We start from the raw sequence: 22,941 nt of genomic DNA, 5'->3' as shown, positions 1-22,941 counted from the left end.
CACTTTTTTTTAAATACCATAAAGCCTATCTGATGTTGCAAAGCAGATAAATTTCTTCTTATTTCCAGACAGCTTTCAGTTAACATTTACTTTTTGATTTACTTATGAATATTACAGTCTTTTAAGACAAATGACAGGATTCTATGCAGTCATACACACAGTTGTGTCACCAAATAGCTCTTTCTAGAAATTTCTGGTAAGAACCTGAATTTTCCATGAGCTAAAAGAAGTGGAATTGTCCACAAAATAAAATACATCCTCTGATCTAGTGAAATCTTCTTCCATTAGTACATAGCAAGACATCTCTCACATATCCCTTTGCAACAGACATTACTGCTGCAATGGCTTGCCACTACAAGGAGAAGCTCACACAAGCTGCCTTTGCCAAATTACCTAAAGTAGTTTCTGCTAGCTGCTATAAAGTACAGCACTGGCTTAATATAAACTTTCTTCTTTTAGCTGAAATCTGTCTTTCAAGACTGCTGTCCAGTTTGAGAGGAAATGACAAGTAATGGACAAGCTATTGTCCTATGAGATTCTTCAACTACTGTGACACAGAAATTAAAGTTCTGAATAAAATCTTCATAAAAATTTTATTATATCACTGACTAGTAAGACTTCATTTTTTATCAAATTTTAATCATATATTTTTAACTTCTGCCCCAAGCAATTTAAAAAGTACCTTGGTTTAGAAATGTTCAGTAACAGTTTTTATTCTTTCTTTCTTTCTTTTTATTTCTTTACTGTTCAGTAAACAGTTTTTTATTATCTGATTTCAATAGTGAGGAAAGAAAACCAAACGTAAGACAAAGGCACACTCTTGAATGAAAATATCAGCAGCATTCAGTGACTTTATTAATAACTGAGTTACCACACTGTAGGCTTACTTATGTTTGGTGAATCTTTCCTGCCTAAAAATGTAAATTATGCTTTTGTATCACTAACTGGACAGCTGAATAGTTACTTATTATCTGAATACCTTACAGATAGCTTCTCTGGTAAATGTGCAGACATCTATTCTCCTTTCATATCTCTTATGGACATCATCTCAGTCAATCTCATTCAAACTTTAAAAGTTAGACTAGAAAGTCAGATCCTTAATTTTCTTTATTGTAGTATACCAATAGTACCTTTCTAGAAAAAAAAATCAAATGGAAACTCAAAACTAATAGGAGACTGCATTATAGACCTACAATCCTTTGGTTTTAATGCATCATTCCTTCCCTTGTGGTGATGTACTCTCACAGAAAATGAGCAGGGAGCTCCTGGAACTGACTATATTCAATGACTCTTTTTTCCAAAATCTGCATACAAACTTTTCTTACAAAAACAGCCCAAAGACAGCAAGCTGTAACACCAAGTGAAGAGATTTTACACAGTCTGGTATGTATGAAGGAGCAAAATGGTAACTAGCTGTTAATCCCAAGAACAAGCATTACTTTTTCATACGGTTAAGCAAATGACAAGAATAGTGTAACATGCATTACATTCACAGACATGCCTCAAATTCTCTATTGCTCTTCAGTCAAATTTACATGGGACATAGGATTTGTTCTGTCTTTTTTGAAGTAGAAGCATCTCTAAGGACTAAATGCAGTGAAACTTTAAGTCTTGCAAGCATATTTGCATAACCAGTTTTATGTCTAGGAACTAATAAAATCATAATTTATATAATTGTGTTTATTTAAATTAGGAATTGAACTTTAAAAAAGAGTTATGGATCAAGTCCCTTTTTTTCTTAAATCAAATTACAATATATGCCAAAAATACATATCGTTTTTTTTTCTCGGAGTATGAGAATTCAGGAAAGATAAGTTACACAGTAAGCAATAGCCAAGAGTAAGGACTAGAATGTGTTCTAAGATCTGAAATGAAATGAAACGTGCATGTAGCCACCAAGATTGAGATTTTTTCCAAGGAATCCAACAAGATAAGGATATAGATGGTTTGGATATTCGTACAATAATTACAATAATACAGTATGTGTTCTGCATTTAGTGATTGTTTTAAAAATTGAATCAATCACTATAAATACAAATATATATGCCTTTTGGATTTTATCTATTAGCATAAACAATATAGAGAGCTTGTAATGGTGCTACATGTGATTGTAATAGAATATGCTTAATGGCTGCACTATAAACCCCTGAAAATGAACACAGTACCTACAAATCCTGAACACTTGTAGGTAAGCATCACACTCAACCTCTGGTGGCATCAATTGGTTAAGCTGTACCACAATGAAACATTAAAAAAACCCTAAAAATGCTCCTCATCTAAAAGCAGCTTGATTCATCCCATCTGTGCTAACTGCCATATTGGATTTGCAGTCAAGATAGCCAGCATTTAGTACCACCTGAGATCAAACACAGATTGAACACAGTGGCAGAGTGTATTTTGCCCCAGTTTGTTCCTTATATTACCCCTGAACCAATATAGGCTTCAGGGTTTCACAAGATGGAGTTTTATTAAATTTTCCAATTCTCTGTTTTAATAATTCCATTCTTCTGAGATAAGTTGTGAATGTCATACAGACAGGTTCTTTCAGTGTTTTACTGGCAGGGTTGCCACTTTCATTAAGATCATGAAACCCCCTTACAAGTTTTTCAAACATCCTTCTCAGCTCCGAATTCCTATTTTTCCCTCTCAAAGAAGACACCAATAATAGTGGAAGAGCTACTCAAAACTATCAAGTGACCTCATCTGGAACAAAGAAAGGGACAAAGGGAGTCACTTGCTCTCTTTTCATCTAAATAAATGAAGGTCCAAATACTAAAACAGAACTTCTTATGTCCTACAAACACTTTTCACACAACATAAGATTTCCAAAGAAAACAAGAGTAGCAGAAGAAGTGAAAGGATTAATTTAAACATCAATTAGTATATAAGTATTACCTGCACCAGTAGTAGATACAAGTTTGGGTTTGCTGCGTGCTCCATCACCTTTGGTTGTATAGGCTGTCACAGTGAAAGAGTACGTGGTTTCAGGCTGAAGCCCAGAAATTATCATTTCCTAAGATGAAATAAAATAAAATAAATAATTAAAAATAGATTGTTTGCCAGGAGAACGCAGAATCCTTTAGAAACCCCATTTATATTACACTTTTGAGCTATTGGCAGTGATAGCAAGCATTTGAGTGCACCAACAGACTGCACTGTGAAATACTTGATAATGCTAAACATTTCACTCACTTAAGCAATAAAGGACAGCACACATCTAAATAGTATGCCTCAGGTAGTTTACAGCAAAAGGCCAAAGGCTTAGTGGTGCGAACAGTGAAAAAAGTCTCCTGAAGTACCTTGCCTGAGGAATACTACTGGCATTGCAAAACACATGCACATGTAGATATAAGAAACTCAGTTTAACTTAGTCATAAACAGGGTATCACTGATATAGTTCTAAAATGCCTAATAAGAAAAATGCTGCATTTACATGCATACTTTATAAATAATGATGGTTTAGCTGAAAAAAAAAGCCTCACTTCTTCCATAACACTTTCATTGCAACCTGTGTCACTGGGTAGACTGCGCTTCTCAGTATCTGAAAGGACTTCAGAAACAGCTAGCCCTTCAGGTCTAACAGAACTATGTAAAATACTACTAAAAATCTGAGGTCAGAGGACAGATCTGATGACCTGCAGATGTCAGCAGCTACAAAACCAACAACCCTTCAGCTAGAGCAGAGTAACAGCAACAACATCAAACTGTAAATATTAGAGCAAGGGGGGTTATCTTTTCTCACATGTGTGTACACATATGTGAACACAAAAGATGCTGAAGGATGGACAAGAAATGAACTAAACTTATGTCTTGCTACAAGAACAGCAAGAGAAGTAAGTTTTCACACTCATAATATAAATAAATCTTATGTGCAAATATAAAGCGACAGTATTTGGAGGTCTGACAGGCCCAGAGTCCCAACTTCCAGCCTATAACCACTGGACTACTCCTTTGCATTTTCATATGCCGGAATGAACTTGCACTAAATTTCAATGCTTCCAGAGGGATAGTGTATTTATACATCTAGAATAAATAGCAAATGTGCAACCACACATCCCTCAGAAACAGCCATGAAAAATTAATATAAAAATCATGGGCCAGACTATTCATAGTATATGAATATTTTTTAAGATAGTGGATATGATCTTAGTAAAGATGTGATTAGAATTCAGCATTGTATTTACAGTCAGTTACTAGCAATACAGAAATAATTAAACAATGGTCAGAATCAGTGGGAAAAATAGCTCCAATTAAAAAAAAAACCCAAAAACAAAAACCAAAATGAAACAACATGTAACAAACTACTGTCAAAAGATCCCCTTCTTAGACTCAGAACTGAATGGAACAGTAAGGCCACAATCAGTAAGACTTCATATTTTCCATAAGAAAACTGCACCTGGTACTACCAGAATTAAATAGTAAAAGGAAAAAAAAAAACCCAAAAAACCACAAAACAGAAAGACTTATGAAGATATTAGCCTCATCTAGAACAATAATTACCTCATGATGTAAGAGCTATGGCTGCATGTAGTGTTTGAAAGTGTGGTTTGGATACAGTGAACATTACTACTTAGGCATAAACGCCGCAGGTCAACTTTCCTGTATTTATTTTATCCAAAAGAAAGCACAACTTTCAGTTGTTGACTTCTACTGTAAGTTACACAAAAAGAAATTTAACCTTAAAATGAATACAGAAAAATACAACTATTGGTATATAACCCTGAACCATTCTTGTTTTATTTTTCTATCACCTTGTAAAGAAGAAGTTGTGAGGCAAAGTTAGTGACAGCCATCAAAAAGATGAAAACTCACATCAATGCTGTACATTTTGGCATCATGCTAAACCACAGAACAGGCAAGCAACAGTAACCCTACTCTCCCTGGGAAAAATAAAATAACATAACATAACATAACATAACATAACATAACATAACATAACATAACATAAAACAAAATAAAATAAAATAAAACAAAATAAAATAAAATAAAACAAAATAAAATAAAATAAAATATAAAATAAAAAACAACGGAAAAAGGTGTCATAACAGAAAACCTTTGATGTTAGGACATGCATTTGTGAAAATGACAAAAAAACCACCTTGCAAAGCAAAACCAAAAACAAACCCAAAGAAAGCACAAAAAAAATACCCTAACCCAAACCAAAACCATACAATGCTACAAGCAAACAAGCAAGACAAAAAAAGTCAACCCAAACACACAATATTTTTCTGCCCAGTCCAAAAATTACTTACATGTTCAGTAGCATCATCATATTCCCACTAATTTAAAGTAAAGGAAGTTGAAAGGAAAAACAAAAGAAATAAGGAGATTTGTAGCCTGGTTGAGATAAAGTTTTCTTCTTTTTAGTAAAATTAATATGAAAGATGTCTGAAAAAATCATGTACAGTTCAAATTATCCACGTAGAATCACACGAATTTGGTTAATTAAATTAGGCCAGGCATTTTTAATTCCATTTCTGTTTTCCCTAAAATCCAGCTACTTCTCTGTCACTGATAAATACAAGAAGTAATGAATCCTCTTGTATCATGTAGTACTATTTTATAGTAGCTTTCATTAAAAGTTACCAAGGCAGAGTTAAAGGCTACCTGGTTTATTTAATCATGTTACCAGGCTATTTGCTTCAGTTTCCTAAACTTATTCAGTGCATTAAGTCTTGAAACCACACTGATATTTTACCATCAGGGTCTTCATACCTGCACAAGCCTTGATCACATGTATCACAGAAATACTACAGGTAGCAAGGAGAGGTGGGAAGAGAAAGGAGCTGACTATCCTTCGTGAAACAGTGGCAAGTGGGCAGGTCAAAGCGGAAATTGACAAAATAAGAAATAGAACTTTTGCTTTTATGATATTTGGACTCCAGTATCTCATCCAGTCTGCAGTTACTGACTTTCTAGTGTTTAAAATCATTTTAATCCCCTACCAGAGAGAGGATGGGAGTAAAAATTTGTGAAAAGGAGGATCAAAGAACACTAGATGTCCTTTTCCAACCCCTCTCCCTTTTCCCTTTCCCTTCCTACTTCCTTATCTACTTTCATCTTAATCTCCACTGAATTTAAACCATAAGAACACCACATTTTCCAAAATAGGAAAGTAAGTACTGGCAGCAAAGTCCTCCAGAAACAGACATAGTATTTTGCAAATAGGGTCACAAGCAAAATGCAGGTGTAGGAGACTTATTCTCCAAAGAGGTTTCTGCAAATCTGAAATTCAGAACTAAGACTGGAAAGGGGGAAAAAACCCAAACAAAGGCAACCCCCCATTTTTTTACCCAAGTAAAATGCTTACAAAACAGATTTTATGCTTTGATTTAGGTTAAAAATTTTTTTTCATTTCCAGTCAATCCAGTCATAAACTGTAAGCTAGCAGTGAGACATGTCTACTGGATAATAGTTTCCCATAGGATGACTCCTCCAGTGTCAGGGGCTTTACAGAAGAAAGCTTTAAAGTTTTACAGAGTACTGGTATATCTTCATCAGTAAACTCCTTGTTTGAGAAGCTTTTTAACTGAATGTTTTCATTATCTCATAATCATAATTTCTAAAATAGATTTTGCAATATAAATAACCATATACCTGTTGAAACTAAGTTCCTCATTTTATTAAAGTTCTTGATGTGCACAATCAAAAGTATTATAACTCCATGGTTTCTAAAGTTACGTTAAGAACATTAGTTTCTTGTGAAATGTATAGCCAGGTGAGTACAAGCCAACCAGAGAAACACTGTAATAACAGGCTAACACAGGCTTCTAATGATTCTGTGCTCTCCACTGAAGCAATGATGGGTCAGTCAGGCTGTGCACAGTTCACTACACTGACTTTGACCTGGATCAGATCACTCTGATGCTTTAGAACTTCAGAGTGTAGGTAAAGTCTCCAAGTTTAACAGAGACAGAATAATGACACAGCCTAGCATTTAGTTGCAGATCAATAGAGAACTAAGTGTCTAGTTTTGGCACAAGAACCTTTAAATGCAAGTGTTCTGAAAAAAAAGTTTTTCAAATAGATAAGCCACTGCTAGCTGGTAAATAGAAAGACAAAAGACCCTCAACTACAAAAGGCAGCTTTGGACTGCTCTCTGGTAAATGAAATGTTTCCACTCTGACCAAGAAAAGAACGGAGTGTCCCAATTACCTGTGCATCCGCCAGCATGATGTCCTTGAGCATGGGCTGCCCCTTTGGCTCCCCGTTCTCCATCCTCACGTAGTGCACCTGGTACCCCCGTATCTGACCGTGCTGCTTGTTGGGCACAGGCGAGCGCCACGACACTTTAACAGCAGTGGAGTTGACAGCCTCCACCTCGACTTTGCGAGGAGGACCACTAGGAACTGGAACAACATCACGGGACACAAGAGAATTACAGCCACCTGTCCCACCCATGGCTTTCGCTTTTCTTTAAAGAAAGGGCAGACTCACTATGTTGTCTTTGAAGAATACAAATCATTCAGCAAATGAAAATGCTCAACAAATCTGCTCTACCTTTCAGTGAAAAGATCAAAAAACATGACTGATGCAAAAAATGGAAGAAAAAGGAGTATTAGAGAAATAGAAAAACATGTAAAAATGTACAAAAGCCAAGGAAGATGCTTTGAGATTCAAAGCATTATAGCACAAAGAGATATTTTAATCATTGAAATAATAATACTATAATAATAACAAAACCACAAAAAATTAAAAAAAAAGATTCCATTTTTTGGGGTTTTTTTTTTGTATTTTGTTTGTCAAGTTCTATGTTTTATTTTGGTTTGTTTTTTTTTTCCTCAGGATAAAAAGAAGGCTGATTACAAGGCTGTCTTCTGTCACTTTCAAGAATGGAAGAAAAGAAAATGTGTGGAGCATCAGTTTTCCTATATCAAAAAACAAAACAAAAAAAAAGCCAACAAAAAGAAACACAACCCAAAAAACTCTCAAATCAAAAAGCACAATATGGAAGAAGAAAGCATTTTTGAAAAAAACAAACAACCAAAAAGCCAAGACTTAAAAAAAAGTTTATAGACGTAGCTGTTCAAAAATGACAATGACCGTAAAATCAAGGAAAAGGCAGAAAGTTTTTTTCCCTAAGGGTTATTTTTCATCAAAGGAGGAGGAAGAAGGATATGTATGGGCTCAAATGAGCAGGAGATTCATGTCACTTGCAAAAAAAAAAAATTTCTGATAGAAAAATACAAAAATACCAAATGCAAAAATAGTGTAGAAAGAACAGTCCTTGATTAAAAAGCTCAAAGGGTGATAATATCTGGTTATATTTGTGAAAAAAAAAAGAGGAGCAGAAAAAATTACTGTTAGCCTATACAAAAGACAGCAGATGACAGAGTCATAGAGGTGCAAACTGATGTAGTGGAGGCAACATACCATCTTCATCTGTCCGAATCAATACTGCTAAGCTCTCTGGGCCAGGTCCAACATCAGTGTGAGCAGTCACAGAGATCCGGTACTCAGTCCATTTTTCCAGCTGTTCCAAAAGGTACTGGGTACTGTCCGAGGAAATTCCCAAAATTTCATGGGGCTTGACATCTTCTCCATCAATCCCAATGTACTTGATGGAGTATGCAGTGATAATGCCATTCTGTTTTTCCACCGGTGGAGGTTTCCAACTTACCAAAATGCTAGTGGAGCTGGGACTTGTGCAACTAATGTCTTGAGGAGGAGCTGATGGCTCTAATTTCAGTAGTGGGTTAAAGGAGGATTTGAGTGGAAGGATAGAAGTGATTGAAAAAAATGAACAAAAGAAAAAATAAAAATAAATAAAAGAGAACCAAATGAAAAATAATAAATAAACAAAAAAGTAAAAACTCCAAAAAGCAAAACATCAGATAATCATATGCACCTTGGCTTATTACCATGAGGAAACTGAAAATGAACAGACAAACTAAATGGTGAAAAAGGATGTAGGGGAAATATATGAAAATGAAGCCTCAAAATAATATTACCTACCTGTAATTAAAAATCTTCTTGAAATAAAACAAAAACGTGATACTTCTATGACTACTGATCTATCTTTATAATCCTTGCAATTAGTGCAAGCTATAACATTTAAAATAATACATGACATGTATTTACTTACAAATTTTGACATCCCCTTCAAGTGGCTTTACTTTCTTTAGGACAGAAAATCTCTTTTTACAGAACTCCTAAAAACTTGCAATAATTGCTAGAAATTGCTCCATAGGTTGCCATTTTTGCAGCCTTTCTACTCTCATAAACAAATTACTGTTTTTTGTTTTAATGAGTCTGCCTGACACAAGTCAACCATAAATTATATTTTAATCGAAAGCATTTATTGAAACTTTTATTGTAGCTAACACACTACGAGCATGCAGTCCATAGAAGATGAAAAAGTCTTAGTCAAAAATTTACCTACCAGAAGAAAGTGACAGGCTTGTTGATTCTGACTGTAACTTGTACTTACCCTAGATCAGCTGTCAGTTTTATTTTTTTAGCTCCTCTTGGAGACACCTTTGCTAGCAAAGAATTATTCCTACCAGTAATGTATATTACTTCTACAGAAAAAAAAAATCTACCCCAAACAACGTGTAAAAAAAGCAGGTATTCATTTTACAAAGTGAGTTTACAAGCTCAGCACATCAGAATGTGAGTTTCTGACTTTGTTTCATCTCCTGTCAGCATCACCAGTCTTCCAGAGCAGAAATGCTCACCTTTACTCAGTCGCTCTCAAAGGACTATGTTTAGCATATTTACCTTTTCCAAACTTCAGAGCATTTAAGCATGCATGTCATTCCACTGCTTTCAGTGAGGCAAATGAAGCACTGAAAGTTTGGTATGCATTTATGTGCTTAAATGCACTTCGACTTACCAAAATCTATGATTACTAACAGATCATTCAGAGCACCAAAAAAACCAGGAGCCATAATTCAAACTCACTAGCAGAAGGAGGGGATGAGTACTCCTTTCCTATTTCTGCCTCCTGTCTTGTAAGAAAAACATAAATTTTGTGTGCAAGACCTTTATTCCCCTTTACAACCCCCTCTTCACCTCTTCTTCCCGTTTCTTAAGGGAAAAGAAGAAACAAACGGATACTTATACATACTTGCAATAGTGACATCAAACAAAATTAAAACAACAGAGAAAGCCTAGGACCCTGCTGTGACCTACTGCATTTACGCATATATCTTCTGGTTCCCTACAGCTCTTTCTAGAGGGATCAATGGCTTTTTACTCAGTATGGTACACTGCTCCTCCAAAGGGAAGACAGGAGGGAATTTACTAGTATTTCGATTAACTAGAGGAGGTGGATGGAAGAACAGATGAGAATTAACACATTTGGGGTTATTTTTATAGACTAATTCAGTAATGAAGTACTCAAAACAAATGGATCCCCTTCTACCATTAACTTGTGCAGGAAGTAAAATACATGTAAAATGTCCCTTAAGGATCTTACAAAAAAGAGATAAACCCCTGCAGCATCTTCCTTTTGATACCAAGATGAAAGGCAGTAACACATTCTGGTGAATATTGCTAATAAAATCGTGGAAGTTTACTAATTTTTAATCCATTATACTGTGAAAATGCAAAATATTGCACTTATGTAATGAAGGATAATTTGAAGGCTACTTTACCAGTTTTATTAACCAATACATGCTTTTTCTTAATTGCACTTTTTTTTTTTTTAATGTAATTGTTGCAGCAAATAACTTGGATCTGACCACTGAAATCAACTGGATTTTGCTACCATCTGAAGACACAAGGCTGAGCAAAACATAACATAGTCTTATATTCAAAAAGAGACAATGGCAACGTTCTTACATGTGGAACACAAAACCTTGGCTCCTAGTTTGTTTTGTATGCAGTCTAAGCAATCTTCACCCAGTATAAAATAATAAGCATTCTAAATAGTTGAAATGGCTCTCAGAATAAATAAATACCTATTTCTTAATCAAAACATTAATTCTGAATTACTAAACTGAAAACTTGCCTTGCCACTGTATCTAAAACTAACCTTGTGTTTTTGTATGTTTATTTCAAGTACCTTATAAATGTTTCAGAAACACATGTAGCTTTGCTCAAAGGTGAGCAGCACTGTGTCTCCAGTCACACTAATTGATATTAATGTATAACACTAACAAGGAATGATTGTGTAATCACATGTCATGAACTGCAAATTAAAAAGACTCCTGTCAACTGAGAAACTGAATTTTCTGTTTTGAATAATCTTACTTTAAGAACAGGCAATTTAATTTAAACAAATACAAATAGATTTGTATTAAGTATTTCAATGACACATTGTAATGCAAACTGTCAGGAAAGCATAACTTATCAGGCAAGAATAATCCTTCTGGACATCATTGCTGAATAGCTGATAGTTTTAGTTAAATCTTAATTTAAATGTTTTAAGGTGTATATATAAATCCCTGGCAAATATTTACATCTCAAACTGTTTTTCTCCAGGTGGAAAATGACTGAACATGGTAAAAATCCCCAATTAACAAAACTGAACAAAGTCAGAATGATAAAATACTATAGAAGAGTTGTTAAGAAATATCTGGTACAGTCTGAAATATTCATCCTGATCCACTCTACAAATTTTTGCACTTCAGGGAGATGCTGCAGAAAAAACCTAGGAAGTGTGCAGACTGGGTAGGTGGAATTTTATTGGTTAAAGACTGTTATTAATGTACACCTATTGTATGAAACAATATTTCACCTTATCATAAAATAAAATTTTACTATGCCAACATTATGTTGCCTCCTTAGACACTGGTTTATTTGTGTTGTTTCATGAAGTTCTGCAAAAGCAATTCCTATATTAATTTGATCGCAATACACCTCACATATATACTTTTTAAGCATTCTTTTGCTATATTCAGCAACATGAATATTGTATTTTGCTTTTTTCTCTTTTTCTCCCTACCTGGGCTACCGATATTAATCTCTCTGAGAAACAGAAACAAAGGAAATAAATATTTCAAGGAAAGACACCTACTTGACTGCATGGTTCTGGCTGAGATTTCTGCTGTTGAAGCCCCCAGCCCTTGAGGAGACCGTGCAGCTAGGCGGAACAAGTACAGGCTGTTTGGCCTCAAGCCTTGCAGGCGATAGGATGTGGTAGGTTCAGTGGAAACCCGTTGCTAAAGGTAGATAATAAGAGAATGTCTTGGTTAGTATTCAGAGGCTCTGAATTCCATACATTGCCTTTTATACTGGGATAAAACCATAGAGAAAAGCTTAAATTCAAGAAAATAAAGCAGAACAAAACCAAACTAAACAAAACCAAAACTGAATACATTATTTTGACAAACATTAATTAACTAATTTTTTTTAATTCAACAGTTTAACGGGTGAAACTCAGAGCCACAAACAAAGCTTGACTGTTTGAGGAACGAACTTAGCTATATACTAAGTATGAAAGGCTTTTTGGACAATACCTCATGAACAAAGCCTTACCTATAACTGTCTTTTATAGCAGTGATTTTATAGTGTACGTTATCTTGGGTTTAGACTTGTAGTTATATTTGTATTCAAAATATTAAAAGCAAATTCTTCTACAAGGTGGTTTATTAAGCAGCAGACATTTCTCTTGGAAGTGAAATATGGACCTGGCTTCCTTCCACAAAACAAATTTATGAATTCACAGTGTATGTGTGAAGCTGCCAAAAACATAAGCTCAGTTGAAGCATCAGCAATGACTTGAAGATGCAGGAGAAACCAATGAGGCTGACAATCTCATGTGTCCTGAGACTCCCTTTTTTTTCCCCACCAGAAGAACAGTTTATTCTAAAGTTTATGGCACAAACATGATAGAGACCCACAAACTGAAAATTCCTTATGAAGAAATGGTACAGAAAAAGTCTATTGCAGGTTTTAATCTTTAGAAAGAACCTCCAGTTTTCTTTTCAATTATTACTGAAAGATCAGAAAAGCTTGGGAATTCTCTTACACAATGGCACAGAGAAACCAAAATTATCTAAGGCCGAAAATAGATTTCAAAGTTCAGGTATAAGTTCAAAAAAGTTTTAATGGGTCCATAAAATGCCTCCAAACATTTTTGCTTCCAAGCCTTTTAGAGAAACAGGCTCGGAGAGATATAATCAGTGTCTGAAACTGGATGGAGTTTCTGTGGAGGATTCATTGCTGTCTACAGCAAATTCCACTGGCTGGTAACCACTGACAACATTTTCTGCTGTTTACCCACTTTCAGTCTGTCACTAGGCTAACTGCTGGGCTTAAAAACCCTCAATATCAAGGCATTTCTACTAAAACAAGTTACTGAAACATAAAATCTAAAAAATTGCCGCATTTTATGTCCAACTTATCACAGATGATTAAAAAGATGTGCAACATTGCCACTTGCCTCCTCCCCGTGCTCCCCATCTTTGTAAACCAGTTCATAGCTGGAAATGGTATCAGACCGTGGAGGTGTCCAGGAAAGCAGGATGCTTGTTTCAGACTCAGGTTCTGCTTTGAAGTTCAATGGTTGACCAGGCACTAAAGAAATAGTTGAGCAGTGTCGCCAGTTATTTATTTGGATACTTCAATACCTTCAAATCTTTTAAAATGTTATCCAAATATGGCATGCAATTTTACTTTTATTTATCTTAGTGAAGTTAAACTAATTGATTCACAGTACTATGAAATAAATTTATCTAAGCACAGAAAAAGAATAATGATATATTTAATTCACATGTTGAAAATTATCAAGGATTTCCAAGAAATGTTTTTGCAGTGTAAATAAAGCAAACAGAACCGAAATGCAATTGAAGAGATGCCTGGTGATGAATACCAGCAATCTAATAAGCTATGTGTGAAATGGCAAATATATACATCTATATATTTGTGTGTGTATGAGAAAAAGCTAATAGAAGACATGATTCGCCGAAATAGTCTAGAATAAAGTGTTAAAAGTATTTCCAGATACGATTTTTTTTTTCTCAGCTCATAAATGAAAGATAGTAAACACATCATGGTCTTTAAGAAGACACCCTCATAGAATACCCAGCTTGTTTAACCTGAAGTAGTTATAACCCAGTGAAGAGATATTCAGCTAATTTCTCCCTAAGTGATGTATTTCCACCCTTTAATGACTGGTATATTTAAGAATATAGTTGCATTTCTAGTGACAATACTTTCTAATTGCAAGAAGCAAAATACACATTTGATTGCACGAGTCAGGAATATTCTCTGTTGTTACATCTTGTGAAATGGTCACAGAAATGGTCCATACTAAATGTTATCCTAGTTTACTTCTTCAAATGTAAAGCAAATGATAAGGTTGACTAGGAAAAGACAGTAAAACATAACTATATCATTGGATTGTGTACAACAGTTTTGGCATCCAAGTTCTAAAACATTACTTTCAGTAAATAGTGCCATTGTTAAGTGGCATGGAACATGGAACAGTTTTCCAGTGTCTCTTGCTCAAAAATGTGACATGCTTTCATTTTTCCAGGGGAAAAATAAAAATATATACTTCTTAGCACACACTGAGATCAGGTGTAAGAAGTAGGATGTGACAAAAATGATTGTTTCACAAACATCTATCAGGGAAGTATTCTATTACATTACAAATATGTTCTTTTAGTACAGTAAAAGACCTAAAAACTTTTGAGAGCAAACTGTTAAAATAATTTGGTATTTTGATTTTTATCTTCCCCAGACTTTTACAAAACGTCAATTTGAGGAGAGAACTGCCCTTATGTATTTTGGTCCAGATTTGGTATCTAACTTTCAATAAACAGAACCTTTCTACATGAGGTGCATATTCAAGCTCCTGGGCAGACAATGAAAGTCTCTATTTTACTCTTCCACAGGAATAAAAAGGGACAGGACTAATTAGATGTTTTTCTAAAAGGTGTCTGGTCTAAAAAGAGTGCCCGCTGCCTGGGTACTGCAAACTGCAAAGAGGAAACAATCCCAAAGCACTGGGAGCCATTACAGGAAATATCAAGTAAGTATTTGTGAGAGAGTCTAATTTTGCAAGGAGAGGCTGCAATGCTGGCAAGGATTCAGCTGGGAGAATGGATGGCTCTCAACAGCACTCCCAGCAGCGACAGAAGGGATGGAAGAGATGCAGCCAGGCTCTTCACAGAGGGGCAGGTGAGAGGCAGTGGCACAGGCTGAAACATGAGAGGCTCAGGACAACACAGAAATGCAGCCAGGGCCCAAGGAGGTTGGATCATACCAGCCCTGGGGGTTTTAGACATCAGTTAGGTGAAGCCCTAAGAAACTCAGTCTGACCCTAGAGCTGAGCCTGCTCTGGGCAGTGGCTGTGACTTGACACCTCCCCAGATAATCACCCTGCCAGCCTGAATTGTCATGTGATCGGTACTAAATGTATGGATGCATGAATTCTAGAACACAGCCAGGCAGTAATAGTAAATGATCAGTCAAGTGACTCATATGAAGGATGGTACCATCTGTTATGATACATATGGCAGCAGATGGAGAACTAAGGGTATTTCCTGTCTCTCTACATGTTTTAAGACCCTCATTCTCCAAGTATTCCTTTTAAAAAAAACCAAATCTTTTGTCATCTTAGGTCTGCAATTCAATCATTTTATAAGACAACCTGATGGCTAACTGGACTTCTCCAAATGCTGTTTGTCAAAATAATACCTTGTTTCAAAATTTAGTCTCCCCTCAGATTTTTTTTAATCACAGTTAGGCAACTCTGATGCTGAAAACACTGACAGAAGAAAAAGGTGACAGGGAAACCTGCATTGCTCCAAACAGATAAGAGAAGATAAAGAAGAAGGAAAACCAAACCAGAATAACAGAAACTAAACACACGTTATTGCTGACAAACTCTGGTATGGAACCCCATATCAAAGGAAAAGTACTGGTTAGGAAGTGGAACAATTAACTTTTAAACTACTTACGATTTATACCTAGAATACACATCTGTTAAAAAAAAAAAATCTTCAATGGCACATGGGAGCTAAGACAAGTTGGAGCTAACAGAAGCTACTGGGCTCCTTCAGAGTGAGACAAAAGCCTAGAGAAACTCCAAAATAAGTGCAAGTGGACTTTATACTCTTATGGAAGTGTTTTTAATGTCACACATCAAATCTAACTCCATATTAGTACTGTACATACATGGGCAGCCCACTAAATGGGATGGTTTTGCATGAGTTTTTTGTATTCTCTCAATACTGTCTTTTCCATTCTGAGGGCAATATGCTCTACAAAAGAACATTAAAACCCGTAACTTCTCTGTACCCCAAGTATATCCCTTCTTTCTAAATAAAGCTTAGGCAATACACACAATCAAAGACTACAATGCAATAACAAAACAAACAACAAAGTCCGCAACTACTTTTTCCATAACTTCACATCACTTTCTACTTTTTCACTTGTCTATTCCTCCAAATTTATTGCTGGATAACCAGGAACAAACACAGATTGCGGGACTTTGTCCTGCATGTGTGTTTTTTTCTCCATCCCTGATTAAAGTGCCAGAACAGGATCATAAAATATGACCTCAGAAAAGCACTTTAGTTCTGTGCACAGCTCTTCAGCTGGCTGAGGTAACCAGAAAACTACTCCAGGACCATGCTGGGTTTGCGAGAGATAATGGAAAAAGAGGAGAGTGTCCAGGATAGAAAGGACCCCATGACATTGCTAGGGTGAAATTCATACCTTGAGTAAAACTCAGTGAGTTCAATAAGAAATCAGCTTTGCAAAGGAAAATAGATCAATCAAGAGAATTTATAATCAATAGGGAACCTAAAGATACCAAGAGTTTATGCTTCTGATTTCTTTGAAAGAAGCATGAAACTCTACAGAGGAACCCCTATAACTGAAGAGTTACTATGCTTGAAAGTTTTTGCTTTGCAAAAAAATACATGTATTTTTTGAAATAAAAAGTCCTAATAAAATATAATTAAAAAATAAAATGGGTAACATACAAAATAAAATGGGTAATATATGCACTGTGCTCTCCCCTGTCTCTCTGTTACAACTGAAATAATGTCTTCAAATGAGTCTAAAGATAGCTGAGGTTTGTAGCTTTGAAGTATCAAGTAAAGAACCACAGTACTCAAAATAATTAACTACTATACATTTTAGATTTTAAAACGCATAGTATATTATGTGAAAAGTAATCAGAAATCCATAAATCGCTTTCTTCAAATATTATGTCTAACTGACATAGTGGGAGCCCAGAGAATAAAATAAATGTGTTAGTTAGTCTTAAAGACAGAGTCCACCTGGTCTTGTCTGAATGACTAGAGAACATAGTGAAGAGATAAATTATCAGTGTGTGAGGGTAAGATCTTCAATACTGAACTCATCACGTTAGCATTTAAAGGAAGTAAAATAGAGACCATGACACTTAACAAAATTTACCTGTGCATTGAGAGAGGGGGAGTTCTTCAAAAGCTGAAAGTCTTTCCTACCTGACCAGAAATATCCCTTGATGGAAATTTTAAAATTTAAGTCAATTAAAAACTATCCTATACTCCACCTTACATGTAAGGTGTACTACACCTTACCTTATCCTCCTCCACAATACATGTAAGTATCTCAAAGGGGGGTGCCACAAGGATGGTGGCAGACTCTTTCCAGTGGTGCCCAGAGATAGGATGAGGAAGTGACCATACATTAAATCACAAGAAGTTTCTCCTCAGCCTGAGGAACAACTTCTTTATATTGAGGGTACTTCTTTATATTGAGGGTGGCAGAGCACTGAACAGGCTGCCCAGGGAGGTTGTGGTGTTTTCCCCTCTGGAAACATTTAAAGCATGTTCCTTTGTCACCTGCCTTGGCAGAGGAGTTGGACTGGATGATCTCCAGAGGCCCCTTCCAACCCTAAAAACTCTGGGATTCTCCCACCTGCTTTCTCGCTTTGAGTTGAGTTTCCATCTACATGGTCACAGCTCTTTTCATGTGGGAGTCAATTTCATTAAATGCTTCACAAAGACCTTAGGCTAAGATTGCAGAGTTTCAGAGACATCATGTTTCCCCATTCACACGTTCACAAAAAAAAATTAAATGTCTAGTAAAGTAGCTAGCTTGCTACAACACAGAACAGTATTTCCTTGCTACCAGCTCTTTCTATGAACTTCTAATCTTTTACCATAAGAACTCCAGAAATAATTATTTTGGTGAATCTAAGGCTCCATTTATGTGCCCTGAAATTCAAGGACACATAACCATCTCATTACTGTCCTTTTTCCTATGTTCAAAACATTAGCTGTTTATAACTGTAATAAACCTTAGTCTTCAAATCACAAATAATCTCTCATTTACAACTAATAATATGTTTTGTATTTTAAGTTTTTTCTATGGAAACATATGCTAACAGGTACACATTCATTTCCCCGAATATTTATTAATTTTTTCCTCTCTCTTTTTCCAGTTATCCACTATCCAATAGATCTTGTGCATCTCTCTCCTCTCTTTCTACCTAAGCTCAGAACAAAAACAAGATTCACTTAATGCCTTCAGTAGCCATCCTCTCTTTGCAGGTTAAAAATGAAATGAAATGAAATGAAATGAAATGAAATGAAATGAAATGAAATGAAATGAAATGAAATGAAACCCAAACTCAGACAGTTCAAAATTCTAAATTTTCTGATACAGAAATTAAAATGGTTGCTCAGAGTACACATTCTTATGACCAGTTAAGGCCAGAAGGGAGTAATGAGAAGTCTGTCCTGAGCAGCTAAGATACAGGACACAAACAAATTTTGTTTTCTAACAAAGTATAAAACCAAAACCAAAACAAAACCAAGAAGCATCACACTAAGACTTGTATCAATATTGCCTTATTCTAAAAATTTGGTAAATCAATTAACCTACGTAATAGACCAGTTCTGACTCCATCCTCAACAGAATCTAATCCTTTGGCCCAAAATGCAGAATAAGGACTTTCTTAACTTTTGAAATTGATCTCCCTTTACTTAAAAGGCTCAGCTCTACAGCTTTTTTTCTGATTACAGAATCTATTAAAATGGTGTCTTTTTACCATAAAGAAAGCAGAAAATGAGTGGGCAGTGGGACATGGATTCGCCTTCACATGCTTAAAAAAAACACTCAGCATCAAAACCAAGCTTTTTTGAGGTTTTTTTCAGTGTCTGGTCCCCCTCAAACTACATGCTTCCAGTCAATATTTTAATTAAAAATCTAAATTTCACTACTATCAGAGTTTCAGCTGACCTGCAAAGAAAGAAGCCACTCATACACCCTTTAAATAAAACAATTCTCCTGTACTCAGAAAACAAAAGTTCTTCTGAACAGTTTTTTTAAGAACAAATTATTCATTTTTATAATCTCTCTCCAAAGATCAGAATACACTTAAGGGAGGAAAGCTCTGAACCATCTAACAGAGCCTGTAAGTCACACGTCAGCAATATTTTATTTTATATATGCTCTAACATCCCCAAAGTGAGATTTAAGCTAAATATAATACAATGGCAGGCTTATTTACTTAAAATAAAATCAACCAAATGTAATCAGCATCCCATTCCTATTTGAACTCTTTTAAAATATTTCCATTAAATCAATTTCCCCTGTTCTTAAATGGCACTTTATATTCACTTCAATATTTGGAATGTGTTTAATTTTGAGAGACTTAAACTAAAATAATCATAATCAGATTTGCATCAAAGCAAATCTGAAAGAAAAGGGCAAGGAGGGCATTTTTTCTATGATCTTCACTGAAGAGAAACTACTGGATATACAGATGGGGATATCCTAGTTTTTAACCATACCCTGAACTGGACAACTTCACTAGATTTAGTTTCTATCTCATTTATGACTCAAAATATGGGTATTTCAAGTAAAAATATCAATGCTTAAATACACCTCCTGTATGCCCCATTGTTTTCTTTAATATTTTTTAACATAGTCACAATTAAACACTGAAATAATGTATTGAGAAACCCTCCAGCACTGTTAATGTTGTTGTAATTTCTTCAGATTGCAACAGTAATCAGAAACAGATGGACACGCTTACTTCTCTGTAGTGACCTCAGAAAGTAATGTAACTTGGGCCAGTCCAGCTGAGCCTCAGTGCTCATTATTTTGATTCCTTCATCCTTCACTGGGGAAGCCACTGTCAGACACTTGCTAATCTAAGAGGTTTACAGTTGTGAGTGAAAACGGAGATAAGGAGCTCACTAAATCTTCATCTGGAAAAGCTTTATGCATGTGGATTCAATCAGAAGTCAGATGTCAATACAAAAACTAGTCCTTTGAAAATGGTAGCAAATGCCAAAATTAAACTATGATGTATATATTTACATTTGCATGTGCACACAGACGCATTTTAATCTACAACCATAAGAGCTAAAAATTTTGTTACTTCTTAGCTGAGATAATGCAAAAAGTTAGCATCTAGATTTTTGTGCAACACAACACCTAGAAAGATTCCAGGACAATAATAAATATCTGCCTTTTATTAAATGCATATTGGTAAAATGCGTAAGTAAAAACTGGGTGAACTTTAACTGTCTACAGTTATACTTTAGAGATCTGTTTTTAAGAATTTGAGGGATACTAAATCCTGCAACAGGAAACTTCCTTGTACTAAAAAATTCAAGTACTATTATATATTTCTAGGAAATCACTGGCCTACAGTAATACTTCATACAGCTTTCTATAAACTGCTAGACAAAAGGACCTTTATTCCTTATTGCCACAATAAAAAACTTTGTGTAGTGTAACTCTACCAGAGATCCTCACTTTAGACTTCATAAAAACTTTTCTGCCATTTTTTTTACTGTGCTTGCTTGTCCTTTACTAATAAAACTAATTCATGGACCTAAAAGTGCTTGAACAGAAACAAAACAACATAACTGCAAACATAAACTGAGAAAATAGTGACCCTGTGGTATGCATTTTGTAGGGGCATGATTGATTTGGCCTATAAATCCAAAGAGTACAAACCTGCTTGCTTGATCCTACAAAAAGGATTGTTGTATTTAATGGTCTCACAGTTTCTGTGTTCTCAGAATCTTAGCAAGTAGTTGAATACATGTGCAGTATACATACGTTTTAAATTTCCAAAAGCAATATTCCTTAGAGTGATACGGCATAGGAGAACAACATGTCACCTAAACAAAACCCACTAAACCCCACAAGTAACATCTCAAAAAAAACCTATGAAGAACTACTGACAAACAGGTTTAGTGCACAGAGCACTGCCAAACAAAAGCCGTAAGATTTGGCCACCTCCAGGATGAAGGTCTCCCTGAGGCTTCAGTTGCACTGCAGAAAATTCCTTGACACTGATGAAAAAAGAAAGCATGAAGGGGTGATTTCCACTCTGCAAAGATAACTTGCACTGTGGAATTGAAAAAGGTTATTTCCACTCTGCAAAGACTGCCTGAATAAACTGGCTATACTTGAGGAGTAGGTTTTTTTGCAACATTTTAAACTGAAAGTCTCTCCCACTAATTTTGCTCATTGCTAGCTTACCTCCTGTTTGAGTGATGACTTGAATGTCACTGGAAAGTGGTCCGTCCCCAACGGAAGTAAATGCAAGAACCTTCACAGAGTACGTTTTCTGGGGTACAAGATTCCCAATAGTGGTGATATGGCTGTCAGCCACGTTGTGCTTCATCCAGCTGTTGACGTGTTGGGTGGGGTCCATGGTGTAGTACACTCTGTAACCCTGTATCTGCCCGTTGGGCTCCTCGGGCTCCTCCCACTGCACCAGAATGGTGGTGGAGCTCAGCATACGGGCCTGGACGTTGCGTGGTGCGCTCGAGGGTGCCTGTTCCGACGTCCTTGTCGACACGGGCTCGCTGGGTGGCCCTCGCCCAATGTTATTTACAGCAACCACTCGAAATTCATACTCTGAATATGGGCTTAGGCCAGCCACGCTATAACGTGTTGTGGCCACCCCATCAATCTCTTTATATGGCTCCTCGGAGTTTTTGGGTTTGTGTTGGATTATGTAGTAAGAAACTGGCTCAGGGTTTCCAGAATCCCAAGTCAATGTTATGCTAGTTGCTGTGCTTTCTGTCACCACAGGTGTTCCAGGAGGTTTGGGTAAGGCTAAATACAAATAACAAAAAATACAGTTAGCTCTATGTAATAGTAGACATTCCTTATTAGAATACAAAGCTTACAAAAAATAACTAACAACAGAACAACAATAGAAGAGGAAGACGAAATGGAAAGAAGGAGCAATCTGTAATAAATCCATAACTATATGCAGAAGAGGAATCCCATTAAAAAAATACATAATTACAATTGAATTTTCAGATATTTTTGAGCATCTTGTTTCCAATTATTCAGTGAATATGATACTTGGACAGCCAGCAATTCCAAAAATTACATGACTGGTTCTTAAAGGCTCCTGCTGTTGATAAATACAACATTACGAGATCATTTCTTTGACTGAAATTATCACTTGGCGCTAGACACAGAAGAATAATGGAATATTATGACTAACTTATTAATCAATAATTATTTATTTACTAATAATTTATTAATTTAGTGATAATTATTAGTTAAGGAATATTAATTATTAGATTTGTGATTATTACTGCTGTCTGAACTTGTGTTTTGTCTTATGTCTGTGACTGGTTAGAATGGTTACCCTCTTGATTTAAGAGAGTAAATGGCATTTACACCTTTTAATGCAATCTATTTGCTCAGAATGAATGAAATGAAAGACAGAACAGTGTCCAAATAAATGTTCTTGATATATACCTTTGACAGTTATCTGCGCTATTGCTTCTATAACACCAAGAGTAGACATAGCAACGCAAGTATAGTTTGCAGACTGTCTGACATCGTTAAGCTCAAGGACGTTTCTCCCTATTGGCATATCATCCTCAGGTGTCAAATCTTCTGCTCCTAGCATCCATTTCACATATGGCATTGGTGATCCCACCGCAACACAGGTGATATTTACACTCCCGCCAGGCATGATCTCGTGATTTGTGGGGGGGATAGAGAACCTCGGTGGGACCCGTCGCACTGGAACAAAACACAAAAGAACGGTAATAACAT

At 35.7% G+C, this 22,941-nt stretch overlaps 1 protein-coding gene across 1 annotated transcript in view; it reads right to left on the bottom strand.

Moving 5' to 3' along the window:
• Nucleotides 1–22,941, bottom strand: part of PTPRD (protein tyrosine phosphatase receptor type D) — a 369,891-nt gene that overhangs the window by 113,128 nt on the left and 233,822 nt on the right. The window contains exons 7-13 of the mRNA XM_063422525.1: nucleotides 22,639–22,908; nucleotides 21,397–21,978; nucleotides 13,319–13,464; nucleotides 11,963–12,107; nucleotides 8,374–8,679; nucleotides 7,156–7,349; nucleotides 2,896–3,013 (exon numbers count right to left, since the gene is read on the bottom strand). Of these exons, the coding sequence (XP_063278595.1) occupies nucleotides 2,896–3,013; nucleotides 7,156–7,349; nucleotides 8,374–8,679; nucleotides 11,963–12,107; nucleotides 13,319–13,464; nucleotides 21,397–21,978; nucleotides 22,639–22,908 (1,761 nt within the window). The remainder of the gene's footprint in view (nucleotides 1–2,895; nucleotides 3,014–7,155; nucleotides 7,350–8,373; nucleotides 8,680–11,962; nucleotides 12,108–13,318; nucleotides 13,465–21,396; nucleotides 21,979–22,638; nucleotides 22,909–22,941) is intronic.

This window comes from Prinia subflava, chromosome Z (assembly GCF_021018805.1).
Source record: "Prinia subflava isolate CZ2003 ecotype Zambia chromosome Z, Cam_Psub_1.2, whole genome shotgun sequence".
Taxonomy (NCBI): Eukaryota; Metazoa; Chordata; class Aves; order Passeriformes; family Cisticolidae; genus Prinia; species Prinia subflava.
This window is presented reverse-complemented; position numbering and strand designations above follow the sequence as displayed.